We start from the raw sequence: 20,074 nt of genomic DNA on the forward strand, positions 1-20,074 counted from the left end.
TCCTCCATTAGGTGCAGTTATCTACTTACTGACCCATAGTCACTTTTCCTCATTTCTTGAAGATTTTAGCTTCTGGATCAATCACTCTCTGCAATACCATTCCTGAAATAATCGTTGATTTCAGTATCTTAAGTCACCAGTTCTTAAAAGTTCTGTGTGTGTGCCCCAGATCACTTTAGAAGTCTAGTGGGGGTAAAGACTAGGGGTTACTTCTCAGAATAAAATTGTAAGCATAGAAAAAAATATATAGGATTATAAAGAAAACCAGTTGTAGTAAAATACCATTATCAAAATATTTTAAAAATGTACTATAGGAACACACATGGCTTTTTGTAAGACTTTAAATAAGAAGATGTGTAGTGGATCTAATGGCTACCATAATTTTGTAATAGTGATTAACATAAATAGTACTTTGAAGAACCTACAAAAACTGTAACATGATATGAAAATATCTATAATTTTTATTGAGGTGAACTATTACTTTATTGGTTTGTTACCTATATTCATAATTGAAGGAAATGTTAAACTTCAGTGAAGAATTAGTAAAGATAAAGATGTCACTTTTCCCCAGTCCAGTTCACAAACCCCTTGAATTCCATTCATGGGCCCCAGGTTAAGGGCTACTGACAGAGATGGTCTCTTCACCCATTGCTGTCTCAATTCCTTAACCCGTTCAACAAATATCTTGTCATTCACTTTATCTTAGGCATTCGGACCCACAGTACAACCCTAGAATTCAGTATTTTCAATACTTGCAACCCTGCCCAAATCTCAATTTCAAGTATCACATCCTTCTGTCTTTCCAGCACTGTCCCTCTAATACCTCCCTTCCAAGAGATAGTCCTTTTACACCCACCAGAACCCAATGATCCCACCACCTTTTCATTATCCTCCACCCACTAAATGTCCTCATTTCCCTCTTAATCCATCTTCAGTTCCACCTTCAATTCCCTTGCCCTTTTCTCCCTTCACAGAATTTATTTGGCTACACCACAACTCTGATTAGATCAGTTTTACTACTCTGGGCCTACAAGCTTGCAGCCTCATTTGCCCACTGAAAGATACATCAAGACGCTGAGTAGTCTCACTTTAAATTCATAACCATAATCTCAACTGTGCTCTTAATGCATCAAGGCAATTATACTATGTTTCTCTAATACACTCAGTATCCTGCTCACCTGGATAAACATTCTATACTTTCTTAATCCCCTAATACCTCTTAATCCCCTAATACCTCATCTTGCCATGTTCCATTCCATTAAACATCATACAACCTCCTGCAAAGTCCTACAACACAAATACCCACCTGCCTGCATCTCATGTCCATATAATCTATTTTATTTCCTTGTATTATGGATGAACTGTCTACTTCTCCTAATCACTAAGGACAGTGATTCTATTTATGATTCCATCCCTTCTCACCTATCAAGAGAAATTTTCCTTTTCTCCACATAATCATTCCCACCTTTATCAAACAAAACATAACCTCCTCTGAACTCATTCATACCTGTAGTCACTGATCATTTCTTACTTTTCCTAAAGTCTTTAAAATAATTATGTATGTACTCTTTTCTCTGTTTTCCTTAAATGCCACTATGACTTCAGCACTGCTTTTGTCAAGGTCACCAACAACCTCCTCATTGATAAATCCAATGCAGCATTTTTCTCTTGAAATACTTCCTTCTCTTAGCTTCTAGGATTTTTGCCTGGCTTTCCTTCAACTTTCTTACTCCACTATGCTTTTTGGTCTCCTCCACATCTTTCTGAGCTCCCTAACCTCCTGGAGTGTCCAAAGGTTCATTTCCTTAAACCACTTTTTTTTTTTAACTTCTTCTTTATTCTATCTATATTATTCCCCTACCCCAAGCAATTTCATATAACCTCCTGGCTTTAAATGCCATCTATATATTGATGACTCCAAAATTTATAACTCCATAATTCACATTTCTCTGCCAAATTCCAGACTTGTATACCCACCATCTTATACAACACCTCACGTTTAACATGTCCAACTGAACTCATTGATATATATCACCCCACAATCTTGTCCTCCTACAGCTTTTCCATCTCAGTAAATGCCTGAGTCTTTCTCATCTCAACTGATGGCTGCTTTGTTCTTCTAGTTGCTCAGGCCTCAAGCTTGGAGTCATGGATTTTATCCTGACTGTGTCCTCTAAAACCTACCATCTAGCCTCCAGTTCTCTTTTTAACCTCACCTTCCATTACACTTCCTCTCTTTCACTGAGTTCCAGCCTGGGCAATCTTGCTGTCCCCCAAACACTCTTAGATCAAATCTTTGTACTTGAAGATTTCCACCTGGAAAGCCTATTCTTTGGATGTCAGCTTCCCTTCCTCATTTTCCTTAGGTCTTTACTCACTATTTTTTCTACCTGAGAACTTATCATTATCCAACATACTGTGATTTTTATCTACTTATCTGACTGTGTATCTTCTCCAAGAGAATACAAGTTTTGCAATGATAGGGATTTCTCCTTTGTTCACTGTCGTACTCCTAGCACCTAGAACAGTGTCTATTATACATGATAGGTACTTATAAATATTTGGTGTGTGGATGAATGAATAATGGAAAATGCAGAAAAACAACTCTGGGCATAGCTAAGAAATAAGAATAAAATGTAAAGAAAGGAACAATCAAAAAGGGAAATCTCTTGAAAATTAGAACCATGACTGCTTGTAATTTTTAAATCAACTGAAGGAAAAGAAGGCAAAACTGGATAAATCTCATACATAGAACTTAGCACAAAAAAGAAAACCATGGAAAAAGAGAAGGACAAGGGAAGTAAAGAACCAACTACAAAAATGCAGGGGGTAGGAAACAAGAATCTTAAGAAAAATACTAAGGAAATTTTTTTTTCAATTTCTCTAAGCTGAAGGAGTGTCTGTCTTTACATTGAAAGCATCCATTAAATATGAAGTAAGGATAAGGAAACAAGACCCATAGCTTACCACATTAATAAAATTCTTGAAATAGAAAGGATAAAGAGAAGATCATATCACATATCACCTTCATTGAGGAAAATTCTTAGGGAAAAAAAAAAGAAAAGAACAAGAAGCAGATGTCTGTCACCCAAAATGAATCAATGCTAATTTTTTTAAAGATCTTTAAATCTTTCCCTAAGACATAAAGTCATATCATAAATTGGATGCCCCATATTTCCCTTTCCCAATTCCACCATTCATGGTTCCAAAGAAAAATGATTTTTGAAACTAGAATTCCACATCCAGCTAAATTATTAACCAAACACAAAAGCAACAGTAACCTTCAAATAGGCAAATAGACTCAGAAATTTTACTTCCCAGACACATTTTCTGAGGTAATTACTTGAAGATGTTCTCCAATAAAATCATGATGTAAACTCAAAAAGAGTAAGACATAGAACTAACTAGGAAAGAAGCATCCCAAGATGAGATATGTAGAGTAGCTCAAAAAATTAATTAAACCAGTAGATTCCAAGAGAAAAATGCCTCCAAAGAAGAATGGGATATATTCCAAGCAATAGATACAAGGTCTAATAAAATAGATAATATTGATCACTTGGTAAAGAAATCATTATTTTTTTTTTACAATAAGACAAAATAACAGTAGTTAGAAACTCTAGAAATATAAAAGCTAGAAAAGAAAGCCATGGCCCAAATATATAAAGAAAACTAAATGTGACAATATTTTGAACAACTGACAAACAATAATGTTAGGAATTGTCTTTATGGTGCAAGGATTGTAATGATGAAACAATGGGTGAGGAAATATGATTAGAAGACACTAATGATCTCTACATTGATATTATTTTATATAGAACAATTAAAAAACAGAATTGGTTGGGGCACCTGAGTTGGGGCACTAGCTCTTGATTTTGGCTCAGGTCATGAGACAGAGCCATGCATCAGGCTCTGCACTGACAGCTTGAAGTCCGCTTGGGATTCTCTCCTCTCTCGGTCTCTCTCTGCCTTTCCCCTCTCACACACAGGTGTGTGCTCTTTCTCTCTCTCTCAAAATTAATAAACATGAAAAGAATTTTTTAATCAAAAAATAAAAACAGAATTGGTTAAAAGGGCTTTTGAGGGGGCCCCTGGCTGGATCAGTCAATACAGCATGCTGACTCTTGATCTCAGGGATGTGAGTTCAAGCCCCACATGGCCGTGGAGCTTATTCAAAAAGTGGGATTTAAAAAAAAACAAAACCCTGTTTACATATCATATTTGATTTAAAATGTAACATAATGTAAAATAAGAATGAAGGTGTGAGTTACTAAGTTTGGTGGGTAAAAGTGTGATGAGAAACAAGATATTTACATAGTCTCAAAGTATCTGCTCAGAAATTCCTTATTAGTTGCCAAGGAGAAAATAGTGACTTCAGTGGACAAACCTGGCAGATCACATCTTCAGTAATCAAAGTTAGTCAACATGGGCCATGCAGTTTCAATAGGAAGCAAAGTAAAGCAAAAAGGTATTAACAAATAGAGGGGAAAAGAATGAGAAACAGAAAGTCTTACTAAAGGATGAAGAATACATGGGCGACACTCTGCTATCCCCTTAAGTGTAGCAGAATTTCCATTTTCAACTTTATCCTCCCTTTTGACTCCTCAAACAACATGTTTCACAATTTCACAGTCGCTTAATGACTCTCAAATTACTTGCTTCCAGAATTAAATTCTTTCCTAAATTTCAGAGCTGTACTTCCCAAATGTCATTTAGACATCTTCAACCCTATTTCTTCTGATTCCTCACATTTACTATATCACACTCCTCTTCAATCCAGCGCTCCAGTGGCGTTCCCTTTCTTAACTAGTATAATTCATATATCTGTCACCCAAAAAAGAAGCCTCCGCCACCTTCAATTACTTTCACTCCTTCATCCCACACCCAGTTCAATTTTATCTCAATTTTTAAACATATTATTAAATACCTACTATGTACTATATGTCTTATTAGGAATCATACTAATGTATGGGAAGAAAACATTAGGAAGACACAAATCCTGTGCATTTTCTCTCCAAAATGTGGTTTAAATTCATTCTTTGCTGTGTATTCCCAGGGGCACAGTCCTTACATGGACCTTCATTATCTCCTCTATGTCCTAACTCCCCTTCATATCCCCATCACTCTCTGCCAGCACGTCTCACAATGGAATTGATTTTTTTTTCCCTAAATCTCAAATTGGTTCATTTCACCATGCTGTTAAAACTATCAGTGGCATACTTAGTGTTGATGCCAAACACAGAGAGCAGTGTTGATAACTAGGAACAGCATTTTTCTATCATATTTAATAGCAAGTGTCATTTTAATATATGAAAAGTTTCAAAACAGATTTATCTTGGATACCTTATTCTTATTCAAAAAAATTATTTTATATATAAAGCCTAACACTGCTATGTACTCAATTCATTTTACAAATAATATAGGGTTTTAGAAACTGTCCTTACTTTGAAAGGTCAATGCAAACATTACCAAAAGGACTATAAAAAGCAAAGGCAGCAGAAATAACAAAAAAAAAAAAAAAATAATAATAATAAGACTGTTACCTTCCCTACTTAAACCATTTCTTTATATATTATTAATCTGAGGAAAGACATTTACATTGTAAATTTATTTCCCCATAAGAAACTAAAAAATTATAACATCTACTTACCAACCCAATACAGTTGCTTAAAGCCACTTTAGTTGTACTACGTTGATCTTGCAAGTATCCTGTGTAATGACAGTTGTCTAAAAAATCATGTTTCCACTGGGGTCCATCTTTTCCCCAGTATTCTACTGTAAAATGTTTGGACACAAAATCTGTGTTGAGAGTCAAGTTTAGGTGAAAGTGCTTGCCATAGGCTGAAAGTTTAAAAAATAACTTAGATACTGCCTGCTGTGGATCGATAGGGTCCATACTCCGTCTTCTCCTGGAGTGTTTATCATTTTTCACAGTAAAGCTGAGAAAAGCTCCATTTTGATCAACCCTTATTGGAATAGTTAGCTGGTAGTGTTCTAGATAAGTCAGGAATTCCTCTTTGTAATCACAAGGCAGAGAATCCAGAAAAAACACATGGAAGAAAAGAAAATTTAACAGAACAAAGAAGTGGCAGTATAAACAACAAAAACTCTATCAGTCAAAACTATGCATCATTATATGTGAGAGGTATGAACAAAAACTGTTATATTAAACAAGATGAAGTTTAAAATCTAATGATGAATTAAGTTCCATTTATTCCTCAAAATAACATCATTTTAAAATTAGTTTGAAGGACTATTTTTCTTTTTTCTATTTATTTTTTAGTGGATTCTAAAAACTAAATTCTATGGGAAATATGAATATTTTATATTGAAATAAATAACAGTGAAAAAGTACACACATTTAAAAGAATAGAATTTAGCCTGGATAAAATGTTTGTGAAAGTTATCCAAAAAAGTTAATATTGAATTTCTACAGCCTTGTAGAAATTTTTTTTTTTTTAATCATCAGTTGGAAAATACAGAAGCCACTCTGGAAAACAAGTCTGGAAGCTCCTCAGAAGGTTGAACATGGAACTGCCATCTGACCCAGCAATTCCACTCCTAGGTATTTACCCGAGAGAAATGAAAACATATCCACACAAAAACCTGTACATGACTGTTTATAGCAGCACTATTCATAATAGCCAAAAGGGAGAAATAACCTGAATATTCATCAACTGATGAATGAATAAATAAAATGGGGTATATTCACACAATGGAATGTTATTCTGCATAGTACTGATACATAGTATGACATGAATGAACCTTCATAATGACTGCCTTCATTATCAAAGTTAATTATCTAACATTCTAAAAATATTATACTAAGTAGAAGGGACCAGTCACAAAAGACCACATATTATATGATTCCTTTTGTATGAAGTATTCAGTAGGAATATCTCTAGAGACAGAAGTAGCCTAAGTAGGCTGCTTAGGGCTGGGGTGGAGAGTACTTTGAAGAGAGTTTGGGAATGACTATTAATGGGCACAGGGTTTCTTTTAGAGTGTTGAAAATATTCTAAAATTGATTGTAGTAAAATTGACTGATTCTAGAATTGGTTATATGAGTCTGTGAATATACTATAAACCACTGAATTGTGCACTTTAAATAAGTAAATTATATATTTATTGTACTGCAATAAAGCTGTTAAAAATTCATCAGATTGACAAAAAGAAATTTGGAGGATATTAAATATGTTTTCCTCATTTAGGTGTACTTAATATTTCCAATCTACCTTTTTAACCACATCTTTCTTTAGCGAGGTTTACCACAAAGGAAAACCAAATGTCTGTCCGTTGCCTCGTTGTCTATACATGGAGTTCCCAACAAATATAAACTCCCATGAGACTATGACCAAATAGAAATAAATTAAAAGACAATATTGTTCACTTCTTATAAATAAGAATTCATGCTAAATGTTATGGATTTATTAATATACTTTGAGAAGCTACATTACATACATATAGGACTTCTAGACACAGACATCAATCCAAAATAGCCTTGAAAATCTGGCTCATCTGTACCAAAAAATTATCAGTTCCTATAGATTTATGGGAGGGGAATCAAAAAGGTATTCTGCCAATAATTCTATAAAGATTAGACGTGATGATGGAAAACAAAATGTTATTCATTCCTGGGACCTCTGTTAAGATCTTTTCTATGATATAAAGTTCAATTTCATGGATTCAAAATCAGAGATCCATGGATTAGAGTTTGAAAAGTTGAACTTCCTACCACTTTTACTCTTTTACTCAGATTCTAGTCCTCATATCAGAATTCTTCAGTTTGGAAAGCATTTTTCCACTAAGGGTCCATTTTAGAAGGATCTTGTATCAGAATATGTCTGGTTTCTTGCTCTTTTATAATAGCATAAACCTTTGGATTTCTTTTGAACATGACCTTGCCTGTAACTCCTAGCAACAAATGAGCTTATTAAAGTTTAGGATTCAAAAGGAGAAAAGGCCTGGGTCTATTATCTTCTAAGAAAGACCAGTCAACTCTAAAATACACTGAATGCTAAATGCTAGTATAAGTTATAAACAGTCCACTTAGAGCCCTTAAGATTTAAGAAACTAGCACTGAATTGATGCAGTAGGCCTCCATTCCTATCACTATATAACCCAAAGAAAATGTTCACCCAAACTAAATATTCAGAATCTTTTCTCGTCAAATTAACAGCAAAATTTTTTGTCACTTTCAAAAGCAGGACTCCTACCTTGAGAACTGTATGAAAGCCTGTGGTCACTATGACATTCCGATGAAGCCATGATGAGGCTCAAAATCCAGGTCAACGTCTTCCACAAAATTTCCATAATTTAGAAAATTGGATGATTTTTTTGGAGGGCTACCTATGTGCTAGAGAGTCAATATCATACCAAAATCGAAGCATAACAATTTTATTTCTTTAAAATTTCTTGCAAATTAATTATTAGATGTTCCACTGCTTAACAGGTACTTTTTTCCAACATCTCGTACTTTCTTCTATATCTGGGTTCATTTTCTCAATCCAAAAGGAAAAAAACAATGATGGTAAAATTTTCATAAGCAAAGCATTTGGCTGATTAGTTACTATAGTATGGCCATTTTTTAACCTAGAAAAACAAAAAAAAATTATGTTAAATGAAAAATATCTTGTATGGACACAACTATATTGCTGAATGCTTGCCAAAGGATAAAGACTACCAAATGACTTAATATAGTTAAATTAGATCATTGTTGTTCTTTATAGTCTAAATAAACATTCACAAGACTAAACAATTAGAAACCTAAATCGTAAGCAGAACAATGCCAGAGCTACTTAATAATCAAAGAAGGAATGTGAAGTGGAATCATAAAAATTCTTTTTTTTTTGAACTTTGAAGAAAACAACGTGTGAGTACAGTGACTAAACGTCCTTTTGACAAAATAAAAGGTACCGTGACTTCAAAATCAAAGTTCATTATGTAAGTGATAAACAGTATATGATCCCATTCCTTAATGTGCTTTTTTAGCACACTCATATTCAGAGATTGATTTGTTGCTTTATGAGGCACTTATCATTTTTTCTTAGAGTAGATCCACAAATACATAGTGACATGTAGCAGCTATCTGTGAACACTCAGACACTAGCACAAACTAAATTTCTAAAAATTTGAAACATATTTACTATAACCCTTGACTTTATCTAGAAGTCTTATATGACTTAAAAAGAAACACATATGAGGGGCGCCTGCGTGGCTCAGTCAGTTAAATGTCCGACTTCAGCTCGGGTCATAATCTCATGGTTTGTGAGTTCGAGCCCTGCATCAGGTTCTGTGCTAACTAACAGCTCAGAGCCTAGACCCTGCTTCAGATTGTGTCTCCTCCTCTCCCTGCCCTTCCCATGCTCATGCTCTGTCTCTGTCTCTCAATAATAAACAAATGTTAAAAAAAATTTTTTTTTAAAAAAGCAACACATATGAGACAACTTCAACTATCTAGAATGTAACTGAAAAGAAAAGAAATTCATCTTCTGCAAAGAATTTTTAAAAATTCATTTCAGGTATCACAAGAGATGTCCTATTCTATCTCATGCACCTTCCTTTTGACTCACACCCTCACTCACAGTCCATGAATTTACATTTTATACAGAACATGAGCATATGTGACTACCTGATATCCTAGAACATAGTAGTTTAGAAGAAGAAAATAGCAAAGGGACTAAGAAACTAGCTCACTAACAGCACAAAAGTGAAAAAAAGAAAGGAAAACTAAAAATTAGTTGTAGAACCCCAACCAAAGTAATACACTTTGGGGTAGAGGCAAATGGTCCTTAACTAGTTCAACAGTTCCTATTATGTATATGACTGTATTATAGCTCAATATCTGATATTCAAAATACTGTCTGAGTCAGGATTTAAAGAATAAATTACTTTTACTAAGGTAACTTACTACTAGTACAGAGAAGAACACAAAAAGTATTAGAAAGATTTTCATCCCAAATTCCTAGTGTATAAGATTATATAATAAATGTTTACATATTTGTTGGTTAAAAAAAGAGTAAATAAATGAATCACTATTTAGTGATTAAAAGAAAATCACTTCATGCATATAAAAGGATATTTGTAGTTAACTGGAAAATTAACTTACGTAGACTACTTCATTCCCTATGGTGCTAGAAATATTGGTTATTAAAATATATAAAACAACCACAACCATTGAAAACTCTCTCTATCTGTCTCTACAAGTTATTACATTGCTGAATCTTGGAAAAACTTATTCATTAATCAACAAATATTGCTTTACTGTTTTTTTTTTAAGTGATGTTATAACAGGGGTGCCTGGATGGCTCATTCATTTTAAGGCACCAACTCTCGATTTCAGCTCGGGTCATGATCTCAGAATGAGATTGAGCCCCTCATTGGGCTCTGTGCTGGTGGAGCCTGTTTGGGATTCTGTCTCTCCCTCTCACTATCTCCTTCTCTTTCTCTGTCCTCCCCCTTCCCCAAAATAAATAAACTTTTTAAAAAATGTTATAACAATATGGGGACACAGAATAAATTAACACAATCCTTGCCCTTCAGGAATTCATAATCCAAACAACAAAGAAAAAAATTCAAGGCAGACTGACATATGCCATAATAAAGTTATGAAAAAGTGTTAAGAGGAGATCAAATGAGGAAAATGATTTCTGAGTTAGAGGACGATGGGTCAAGAAAATATTATTTAAAAAGTGGTATTTGGGATAGACCCTGGAAGATGAACACAATTTCACAAGTGAAACTGATAGGGGCAGTCATTGCAAATTAAAGAAATAGATTCCACAAAGTCTAGATGGCAAGAAAAAAATGGAAAATCATTTTAGGAATAATAGTAAGTTTGATTCCTGTGGAGAAGACTAACAGGTATCATCTAGAAAGGTAGTTTAAGGTCAGACCAAAAATAAAGAGAACTTTAAATATATGTTACTTTTAATAATCACAACAATCTTATAAAGTAGGTATTATCACCACTATGTCAGGCAGCCTGAAAGATGGCCCCAAAGATTCTGCCTCCTGATATCCACTTTTGTGTAATCCTCTTCCCTTGAGTAACTTGATCTTACCAATAGAATGTTGAGAAAATATCACTTCAGTGATTATATTACAAAAGATTCTGACTATCTAGTAGACTAGATTCTATCATTCTAATAGACTCTCCCTTATTGGCTTTGATGTAGCAAGCTGCCTTTTGGAGGCGTTCACATGGCAAGCCACTGAGAGTGGCCTTTACATAACCACTAGCAAGGAACTTAGGCCCTCAATGTAATAGCCTGTGAGAAACTGAATCCTACCCACTAATATGTGAGTTTAGAAGCAGATCCCTCCCCAGTCAAGCATTCTCTGATGATCTGAGTCCTTGCCAACATCTTGACTGCATCTTCATTGAAAGATCCTGAAGCACAGGACAAAGCTAAGCCATGCCCAGTTTCCTGAACCACAGAAACTGTGAGATAATAAATGTGTGTTGTGTTAAGCCACCAAATTTATGGTGACTTTTTTTGCTTTGTTTTGCAAGAATTGATAACTAATGCAGCTCTCAGCTTACAGATAAAGCAGTTGAAGCTCATAGTGGTCAGATAGTGAAAAAACAGCAGAGACAAGAGTCATACAGAAGGTAATCTGTCTCTAAAGTCTAAATTCTTTCTACCATGTCATACGTACAATTTAAGGCACTCTAACTTAAATATTCAATAGCAGTTCCATAAAACCACTGTTAAATAATACATGGTATTAATTAATGTGAATAATTTGAAGCAACTTTATACACAATAATTGTTTCATCTCAAAATTATATCTACAATGATTTAGGCAAGACATATGCTTACTCAAGCAAAAATCTATAGAGAGATTAAGTCACACCATTAGTCAATAGCAGTAAAGAAAAGAATCTAGTTATCTTGATTCCTAATCTACTTAAATACAGTTTCCATACTCCAAACCTTCCCATGAGATATTGAAGTATAACTGTCACTTCTTGAACAAGATTCATCCTTCAGGGCTTTAATGTTTTTCAGAGCGTTTTGCCTAATAATGTCTGACATTAAATAAGAACCTCATATGCCTTAATTTTTCTTTAAGGAATATATAATTAACACATTTGAATTCATTTTCTATTAGTGGTGATATATTTGTATGAACCCTTCATTCTTTTTTCCCATTTTTCTGGGCTCAGAAACAGAGTTGTCTGGGTTTAGGGAACAACTATTTTGCCCTTGAGAAATTTCCTGCTCTTCAGTTTTGTAACCTCCACTCTTACAATTATTAGCACTGTCCAGTAAACGCCCAAGTTAAGTAAGCCAGTAGCAATGAGAGAAAAAGTAATATGTAACTACTTGGCCAGAAGTAGACTAACATTTGATTTAAGGACTTGTAGTAAAAAGCACATTTGGTGCATAGTAGAAAGAGCAGGAGCTTCAAAGTTAAACCAAAGCAACAATCTTGTTTCCACCCCTAGCCACAGTATCTGGCACATGGGCACCCAATAAATGTGAGTTTCTTTCTCCTTTCTTAAACGCTCCCTCACTCCCCACCTCAGGTGCCAGTGAAGGAACTTAAATAGTAAATAAATGAATTGGCCCAAGCTCAACTAAAATCAACAACAACTAACATATCAACCTCTCTTAGTTACCTACACAATAAAAATGAATGGTTAACCTACTTTCTGACACCTGCTGGAGAGGTTAATCTGGATATTATCAACAAATATGGATAAGCACTGACTTTTTCAAATATAGTTTCCAAAATTCACACTAACATTAAAATATTACATAATGGTCATAAATCATAATGTATTAACTCTTATACATTATACAATACATTATAATGTATTTTCCTATACATTATATAGGAGAAGTGTTACTGTGTTGTGTAAAGCACAAAGGCTTTGAGTCCTGGCTTGACTCCAAGTTACTTAACCTCTCTGGATCTATTTCCTCATCAATAAAGCCATGATAATGGTATCTACTTTACAAAGACTTGTGAAGAGATTAAATTAGATTACACATGATATAAACTGTCCACACACTTCCCTTTAATGGCTAAATAAATATTAGCCCCCTCTCCTCCCTATCTGACTCATCACTTTTCAAAGGCCTTCCTTCAAATATAGTTTCATGTTCCTCTTTCCCACCAATGTGTGGAATACTTAAATATAATGACAGAAATCAATCAATTCCATTGTATTGCCTTTTAGAGCAAATAATAAAGAATTTAGGTCATGATAACTGGGCTTACAAATATTTTAAATTTGAAAACTTCCATTTTACTTTGATTTCACATATGTTCTTTTCCCTAACACAAATGTACCAGCCAGTAAAGTTAAGGGATCACTTACCTGCTTCCACAGATCAAAGCTATACCAGCTAAGTAGAAATCAGATCAGACAACTTGCTCTACAGTGACTCCTTTAGTAGTCTCCCTAGTTGAAGGGTACTTACTTGTCTTTTTCCTCTATCATCTTTGCTTCCTACTCAAGGGATCTGGGAGTAGCCAAGGTAATAATTTCCTCTCATGAACTATTATTATGGAGCTAAAGAACATGTACAACATCCTACGCAACTTCTTTCATCCATTTTAACTCTGGTTGTTTATTTTAAGGCTGATTTGGTCTTCACAGAGGAACCAACAATACTATGCTCCCTTCACATATTTAACTTTTATATGTGAAAATTAACTTCTCATCTGCCATTTATTCTCTCAACAAACATTTAGTGTCATCTACTGAATGCCAAGGATACTGCTAAGCTGTAAGTACAAAGGTTCCCGGATCATTTATAAACTTTGTGAGATTAGTTTCCAAAAGTATAATTAAACACACTCAAAACTTACCTATCAAGAAAAGCAAATGCGCCAAAAGCAAAAACACAAAACATCATTCTACAAAAATCAAGCCCTAAATCACATATAGTCCCAAACTGTTTTTTTCCAGATGGAAAGTTAAATATATATTATCTGTATTATAACTTTTCTCCTGAAAAATAGAAACACTTTTTCTTCTGAGGCTATTACAAAATGTTGATAATCAAGTGTCTTTTGGTAGAGCCAAGAGAGCTATCCACCTTTTCCACCTTTTCTTCTTCCCCCAAGAAGGTGCTATTAACTTTCTTAATATGTTAGCTGTCTTTATTTTCTCATAAAAGTCATATACAGGGTAGGATTTGGCATAGAGGTCCATCTTAAACCACTAGTAGCTACTAGTGGTTGCTAAGGAAATGAAGAGGAAGTGGTAAGAGTAGACAAGAGTAGAAATTAATCTTAAACATAGTGGCCCAGACACGAAGAGTATTAAAATATTTCAAGTCTTGAGGTTAGAGGTTTTTCCCCTTGAGTATCACCAAAATATTAATACCACAAAGAGAGATTTCATTTGCTGCCATTTGTGGCAGATGAATGAATTTGATTTGTTTGAAATCAAGTTATTTCCCTCTATATGCTATTCTACAAAAATCCAAAACACCAATGATGATTTTTAAGCATGAAATTAATATAAACCAGAAATGTAGTTACCACTTTGGTGAAACATAGGAAAACAATTATTTCCAAAATTAATTTTCTCAATTTCCTTCAACTACACCAGTTTTATGTTACATTTCTTTCCCTGTCATGAATTTAGAAAACTGTCATTCGTACATTTTGGTCTAATCAACATAAGCTACAAACAGAAAGAAAGAAACAAAAGAAAAAAGAAAAAAAGGGAAAAAAAAGAAAATCAGCACAAGAAATTTGAATATGAAAGAAAATATTGAAAATCACACTCCACTGTCCTTTTAAAAGTTCCTAGCAATGGTTCAGTTTCCCCTTTCCTTGTCCATTCTGCACCCCCATCCCACTTCACCCAGACAGAGGGTAACAGTCTGAGCTGCCCTGGTTGAGTTGATCCTAAAGTTAACATTCAGCAGCCCATTTCCAGACAGCAGCGCTAAATCTATTTGGATAAAACGCGTGTGACCCAGACAGTTGGCATTTAGCCCAAACGCGTTGCACCGGCAGCTCAAATAAAAACAAGAGTAAGAAACTCACTCTCTTGTTCTTTCTCAGTGCGCTTTTTCACTCTCTTTGCCTCTAGTACAACAAGGAAAGAAATTACCAAAGACAGGAATTGTAGTACACATTATCAAAAGGCACCTTTCCAAAAACCCCTCCAGCACTCCAACTGCATCCCCCAAATCCCTGAACTTTGATCCCATATACCATATAGACAGACATACCCAGATATTCAAGGCTCCGGAGGATTATGAGTCTAGCACGACGTCCCAAGTGGCCAAAAGTAAATCAAAAACACACGCTTCCATCTCTTTGATTAGCCTATTAAAAGCTTAACATATCCTAGAGCATCGGGGCTATAGCTAGCACATTAATTCTGCTCTCTGAGCCCAGGCATAAAATATGCACTTGTCTGACTGCTTAAGACACTGACATGAAACTATAAAATGCAGAAGGTTTTTCTTAGAAATCAGTTTAAAGTACACATCATTATTACTTTCCCAATCACTATTTGGTGATTAGTTAAAAGACCACGATCATCATAATCAAGTCATATTTCACAAAACATGTCTATCCATACAATAAACGTGTATTTTTGGCATCATAAAATACTTGCAAGACCCAGAATTCTCCAACTCCCGACTAGTCTGGAGTTAAAAAGATTTCTATCTGTAAAATGAGTTCAGTCAAGCTCACTCATTGCCATTAAAAACAGACACACACACACACACACACACACACATACACACACACACACACACACACACACACACACAGAAAAAGTTTTCTACGCGCTATTCGGAAGACAAGCAAAGCACAAGTTTTAATTAAAAAAAAAAACGGTTTCATTGAATATTGTTAAGTCTTCCTTACCGTTTTCATCTTCAAATTCTGATAAAAAGTAAGTTTCAAACAATAGAGATTGCACTGGACGACTCACGTACTCTCTCTGCTTTCTTTTTTTTTTTTTTTTTTTTTCTGCCCCCCTTTGCAAAGCCACAGCAGTCAGTTACTTATTCTGCAGCCAGAATAAAACCCTATAGTCTGGCTAACCCGGGCTTTAGAGAACGGACTTTCCGATTTGGCAATAAAAGAGATGCCATCAACACATCCAGGCTATCATCCTGAGATGCTGCCTTTGCAAACCCCCTTTCTCTCTCGACCCCCCCCCCTCCAAAAAAAGGAAAGGAAAAAAAGAAAGGAAGGAAGGGGGAAAAAAGGCTTATTGGGGGTGGAAGTGGTGCCCTCTCTTCCTGGACAGCTTAGTGCCTTTGCTATGCAAATAACATGTGAAGAGCATCAAAAGGTATCAAGAGAAAAGAAGACAAGAGGAGCAGGAAGGGCAGCAAAGTTTTGTTGAAGTAGCCCTAGATCTCACTACCGGCCCCCAGCCAACTTGAATTGCAGCAGGAGAAAATTTTGGCAGCTTTTCCTCGGAGGCAGAGCACACTGACGTCAGTCTGCAGATGTGCCGGGCTGCGTCGGGTGCGCATGTGTCCTGGGTCGTCACGTGGAGGGGGAGGGGAGGTAGAGGTACAATCGGGGTAACCAACTACCAGCCATTCAGAAGGGCTTAGACAATGTCAACTTTTCCACCCTGTGAATGAGAGAAATTCTGGCCCTTCTAAACTCAGTCCCCTACCCCACTCCGCCTCTTTTTCTTCCTCCTCCTCTTTTAAGAAATTCTAGCCTGGTTTGTGACTAGTTGTTTCTTGGAAAAAGGAAGGGGGAGGGAGAGGATGAATGACTTTAGATGAATTAGTGTCACTGTTAAGTTCTCTGGTTGCCTTCTCCGTGAATTTTTTTTTAACTGCACACAACAAAAATATTAAAAGTTGCACATGAGTGTCTTTGAGGAAACTTACAGCACACTTAGATCAGTGGCAGATTTCAAAACTCAATAGCTACATGTGCATAAAATGCCTGTTTTTTCAATATACCTCAACAAGTAAAACTGCCACCAACAGGGAGAGTGGACTAAAGTAAACTAAGACCAGCACATTTTCCATCTGATTACCGACTTCAGGTTATGTGGGGCTTTAAAAGAAGAAAAAAAAAAGTGGGGGAGGAGGGAGCGGGGGAAAAGAGAGAAGCTTGCATTATTTCCAGATGAGGGTGAGACTGGATGGTGTTTTAAAGTGCAACCGGGGAAAGCTACAAGTGGAGTGTATTTTTTTAAGTCGGTACATTGAATGAAATCTCAGTGACTGCCCAAATGAAAATAAATCCAAAGTCAGACCCCCAAAAAAAGGGGGAAAAAAAAACCAGGAACCCTGCTGCGATCTCAAGATAAACAAACAAAACCTCAAAACTGGTTCTTCAAGCTTCCCAATCCCACCCTCCCGCCCACCCCCACACCACCCTCCACACCAGCTGCCAGTCCATACTTTAAGGGAGAAAACTCCACCACAACGTAGCACTTTCACTTTCATTTGCTGGGAGAAAGCCACTGGCATTAAACTGTGGGGGAAATGCCCAAATATGTTTTCCATGTCCTAAGCAAGCAAACAAAGTCTGGCACACAAATCGGAAACAGGAAAAAATGTGAAAATAGCTCAGGACAAATGCTGCCTTTCAGCGGTGTAATCTGCTGCATCATTTATCTGTCTCTATGGTTGAGTGTAGGGTAGGGAGAGGTTTAAGAGTTTCCGAGGCTGGAGGGGGCGGGGGGGGGGGGCGGTGGGCGGGGGAGCGGGGTATTGACGCCTTGAAATTCCAGTCGGTAGTTACCGCCAAGTCAATTTCCGATGGCCAGAACCAGAAAGGGGAATTGGACCGGAGGGAAGGGGGTGGGGAGGAGGACCTTTCTGAATACCCGCTCTTAAGTTTCAAGCTTCTGCTAACATTATTGCTCATTTGACATTTTTTTTTCTTCCTACACCGGAGGTAGTAGGTGTAATTCTTCTGGTGAATACATGAATAGTTGGCTAAAAGAAGGCATGAATCAGACTGAGAACGTCCAAGAATACAGTTATTTCCATTCTTTTTCTGAGGGTTGAAAGGGGAAAGCATCTGTCCACAGTCAATAGTCCTCATCTTGACCTTAATCAGTAGTATTTGGCTCAATGCCATTGAAAATGTAGAAATACATTCTGTGCTTGGCATTGACAGTTTTAAATAACGAGGATTCATATGGAGATAGATAGATGATAGAAGATTGATAGATAGATGTATTTGCATTAAAATACATGGATGACTAATCTCCTAGCAATAATTGTAAACACAAAAAATAAAAAGAGTGGGCACAGAGCTGTTTTTGCATGAAACTAACTTTTAAATAGTTGTGAACCTAAACGTTAATAAAAACAAAAAACAAAACAAAAAACTGGTATTAGATACAACCAGCACAGGAAATTAAAGTTAAGGTGTGAGTAGTATTATCTCTAGAAGTTATCTGGAAAGTTTTTCCTCTCAACTAAGAGTGGGCACAGAGCTGTTTTTGCCTGAAACTACCTTTTAAATAGTTATGAACCGAAACCTTAAAAATAAAAAAATAGGTATTAGATACAGCCAGCACAGGAAACTAAAGTTAATGTGCGAGTAGTATTATCTCTACAAGTTATCTGGAAAGTTTTTGCTCTCAACTAAGACAAACTGCCCTAAAAGTATCAACCTTGTAAAGGAAAGGAGCATATTCATTGAGAAGTGGACATTGGCTAATTACTTATTCAAACAGTGCCATCCTGCGTCTAAAAAGAGTAATGAAAAATTTCCAACAAATCCCTTTTCTCCTCCAAATGACTAAGAAAAATATGAGTAAGGGAGAAAAATTATTAGCATGAGCAATGAAGTGTCAGTTTAACTTTATATGTGTGTCCATATGTATGTACATTTTAACTGCATTAAAGAAAATTCAAACATACATATAAGTAGAGCAATATATAATGAACCCCAAATTGTACATAATCCAGTTTTAAAAACTGTCAACACATGACCAATTGTTTCCCATTACTTGCTCCATCCCACTGGATTATCTTGAAGCCAATCCCAGATAACATTTCACTGCATCCATTAAATATTTCTAAATAAAGTTGTACTTCTAAAATATAAGGACAAAAAATAAATAACCACTACTATACCACACTTACTCTTAAAACATTAATAATTCCTTAATTTCAGCAAATATCAGATGACCTCCCTCAACTGCAAATAAACGCTTAAAAATGCTGTATTGAAATCAGGATCCACGTATTACATTAAGTTAATCTATCTCTTTTGTCTCTTTTTTAAAAACTTTTTACTGAAGTAGAATATTCACACAGAAAAGTACATACATATATAAATTGATGAAAAATGTTAAGTCTAGGGGAACCTGGGTAGCTCAGTCAGTTAAGCATGTGACTCTTGGTGTTGGCTCAGGTCAGGAGCTCACGATTCCAAAAAAGGAATAAACAGAAAATTGAGAGAGGAAGGTAATTTGTATGTATGTATGGATAGATGGATGGATGCACACCATGTATGTATATATGTATTTTAGAGACTGAAAAATAGGAGCAAAGGCAGAAGAGTTTGAGAGCCCAAGAATAGAGACCGAGAAACTTTTAGAGGTAAGAACAGACTTTTAACTTACAATTTTTAATGTCTTAGCATGTAAATTAGATTTAATTTTTTTACTTAGTAACCAAGGAATTTCTTTGTTTTTCTTAATGTTTATTAATTATTTTTGAGAGAGAGACAGAGTGTGAGCAAGGGACAGGCAGAGAGAGAGGGAGACACAGAATTTGAAGCAGGCTCCATGCTCCCAGCTGTCAGCACAGAGAGGGATGCGAGCTCAAACCATGAACTGTGAAGTCATGACCTGAGCCAAAGTCGGATTAACTGACTGAACCACCCAGGTGCCCCTCTTTTTTTTTTTTTAAGTTTGTTTATTGATTTATATATTTTGAGAGAGAGAGAGCATGTGCAGGCATGCACATGCACACAAGTCTGGGAGGGACAGAGAGAGAGAGAGAGACAGAGAGAGAAAGAATCACAAGCAAGCTCTGCGCTGTGTGGGCAGAGCCCGACTCCAGCCTTGATCTCACAAATAGTGAGATCATCACCTGAGCTGAAATCAAGAGTCAGACGTTCAACCAACTGAGCCAGCCAGCTCTCC

The 20,074-nt window shown here is 35.8% G+C and overlaps 2 protein-coding genes across 2 annotated transcripts in view; both read right to left on the minus strand.

Annotated features, from left to right (window-relative positions):
* Positions 1-8,333, minus strand: part of ADAMTS6 (ADAM metallopeptidase with thrombospondin type 1 motif 6) — a 297,415-nt gene extending 289,082 nt beyond the window's left edge. The window contains exons 1-2 of the mRNA XM_030321954.1: positions 8,214-8,333; positions 5,648-6,012 (exon numbers count right to left, since the gene is read on the minus strand). Of these exons, the coding sequence (XP_030177814.1) occupies positions 5,648-6,012; positions 8,214-8,310 (462 nt within the window). The 5' untranslated portion in view covers positions 8,311-8,333. The remainder of the gene's footprint in view (positions 1-5,647; positions 6,013-8,213) is intronic.
* A 220-nt stretch (positions 8,334-8,553) lies between these two features.
* CENPK (centromere protein K) overlaps positions 8,554-20,074 on the minus strand; it is a 58,737-nt gene continuing 47,216 nt past the window's right edge. Inside the window, exon 11 of the mRNA XM_030321978.1 lies at positions 8,554-8,589. Within this exon, the coding sequence (XP_030177838.1) occupies positions 8,585-8,589 (5 nt within the window). The 3' untranslated portion in view covers positions 8,554-8,584. The remainder of the gene's footprint in view (positions 8,590-20,074) is intronic.

This window comes from Lynx canadensis, chromosome A1 (genome assembly GCF_007474595.2).
Source record: "Lynx canadensis isolate LIC74 chromosome A1, mLynCan4.pri.v2, whole genome shotgun sequence".
Lineage (NCBI taxonomy): Eukaryota > Metazoa > Chordata > Mammalia > Carnivora > Felidae > Lynx > Lynx canadensis.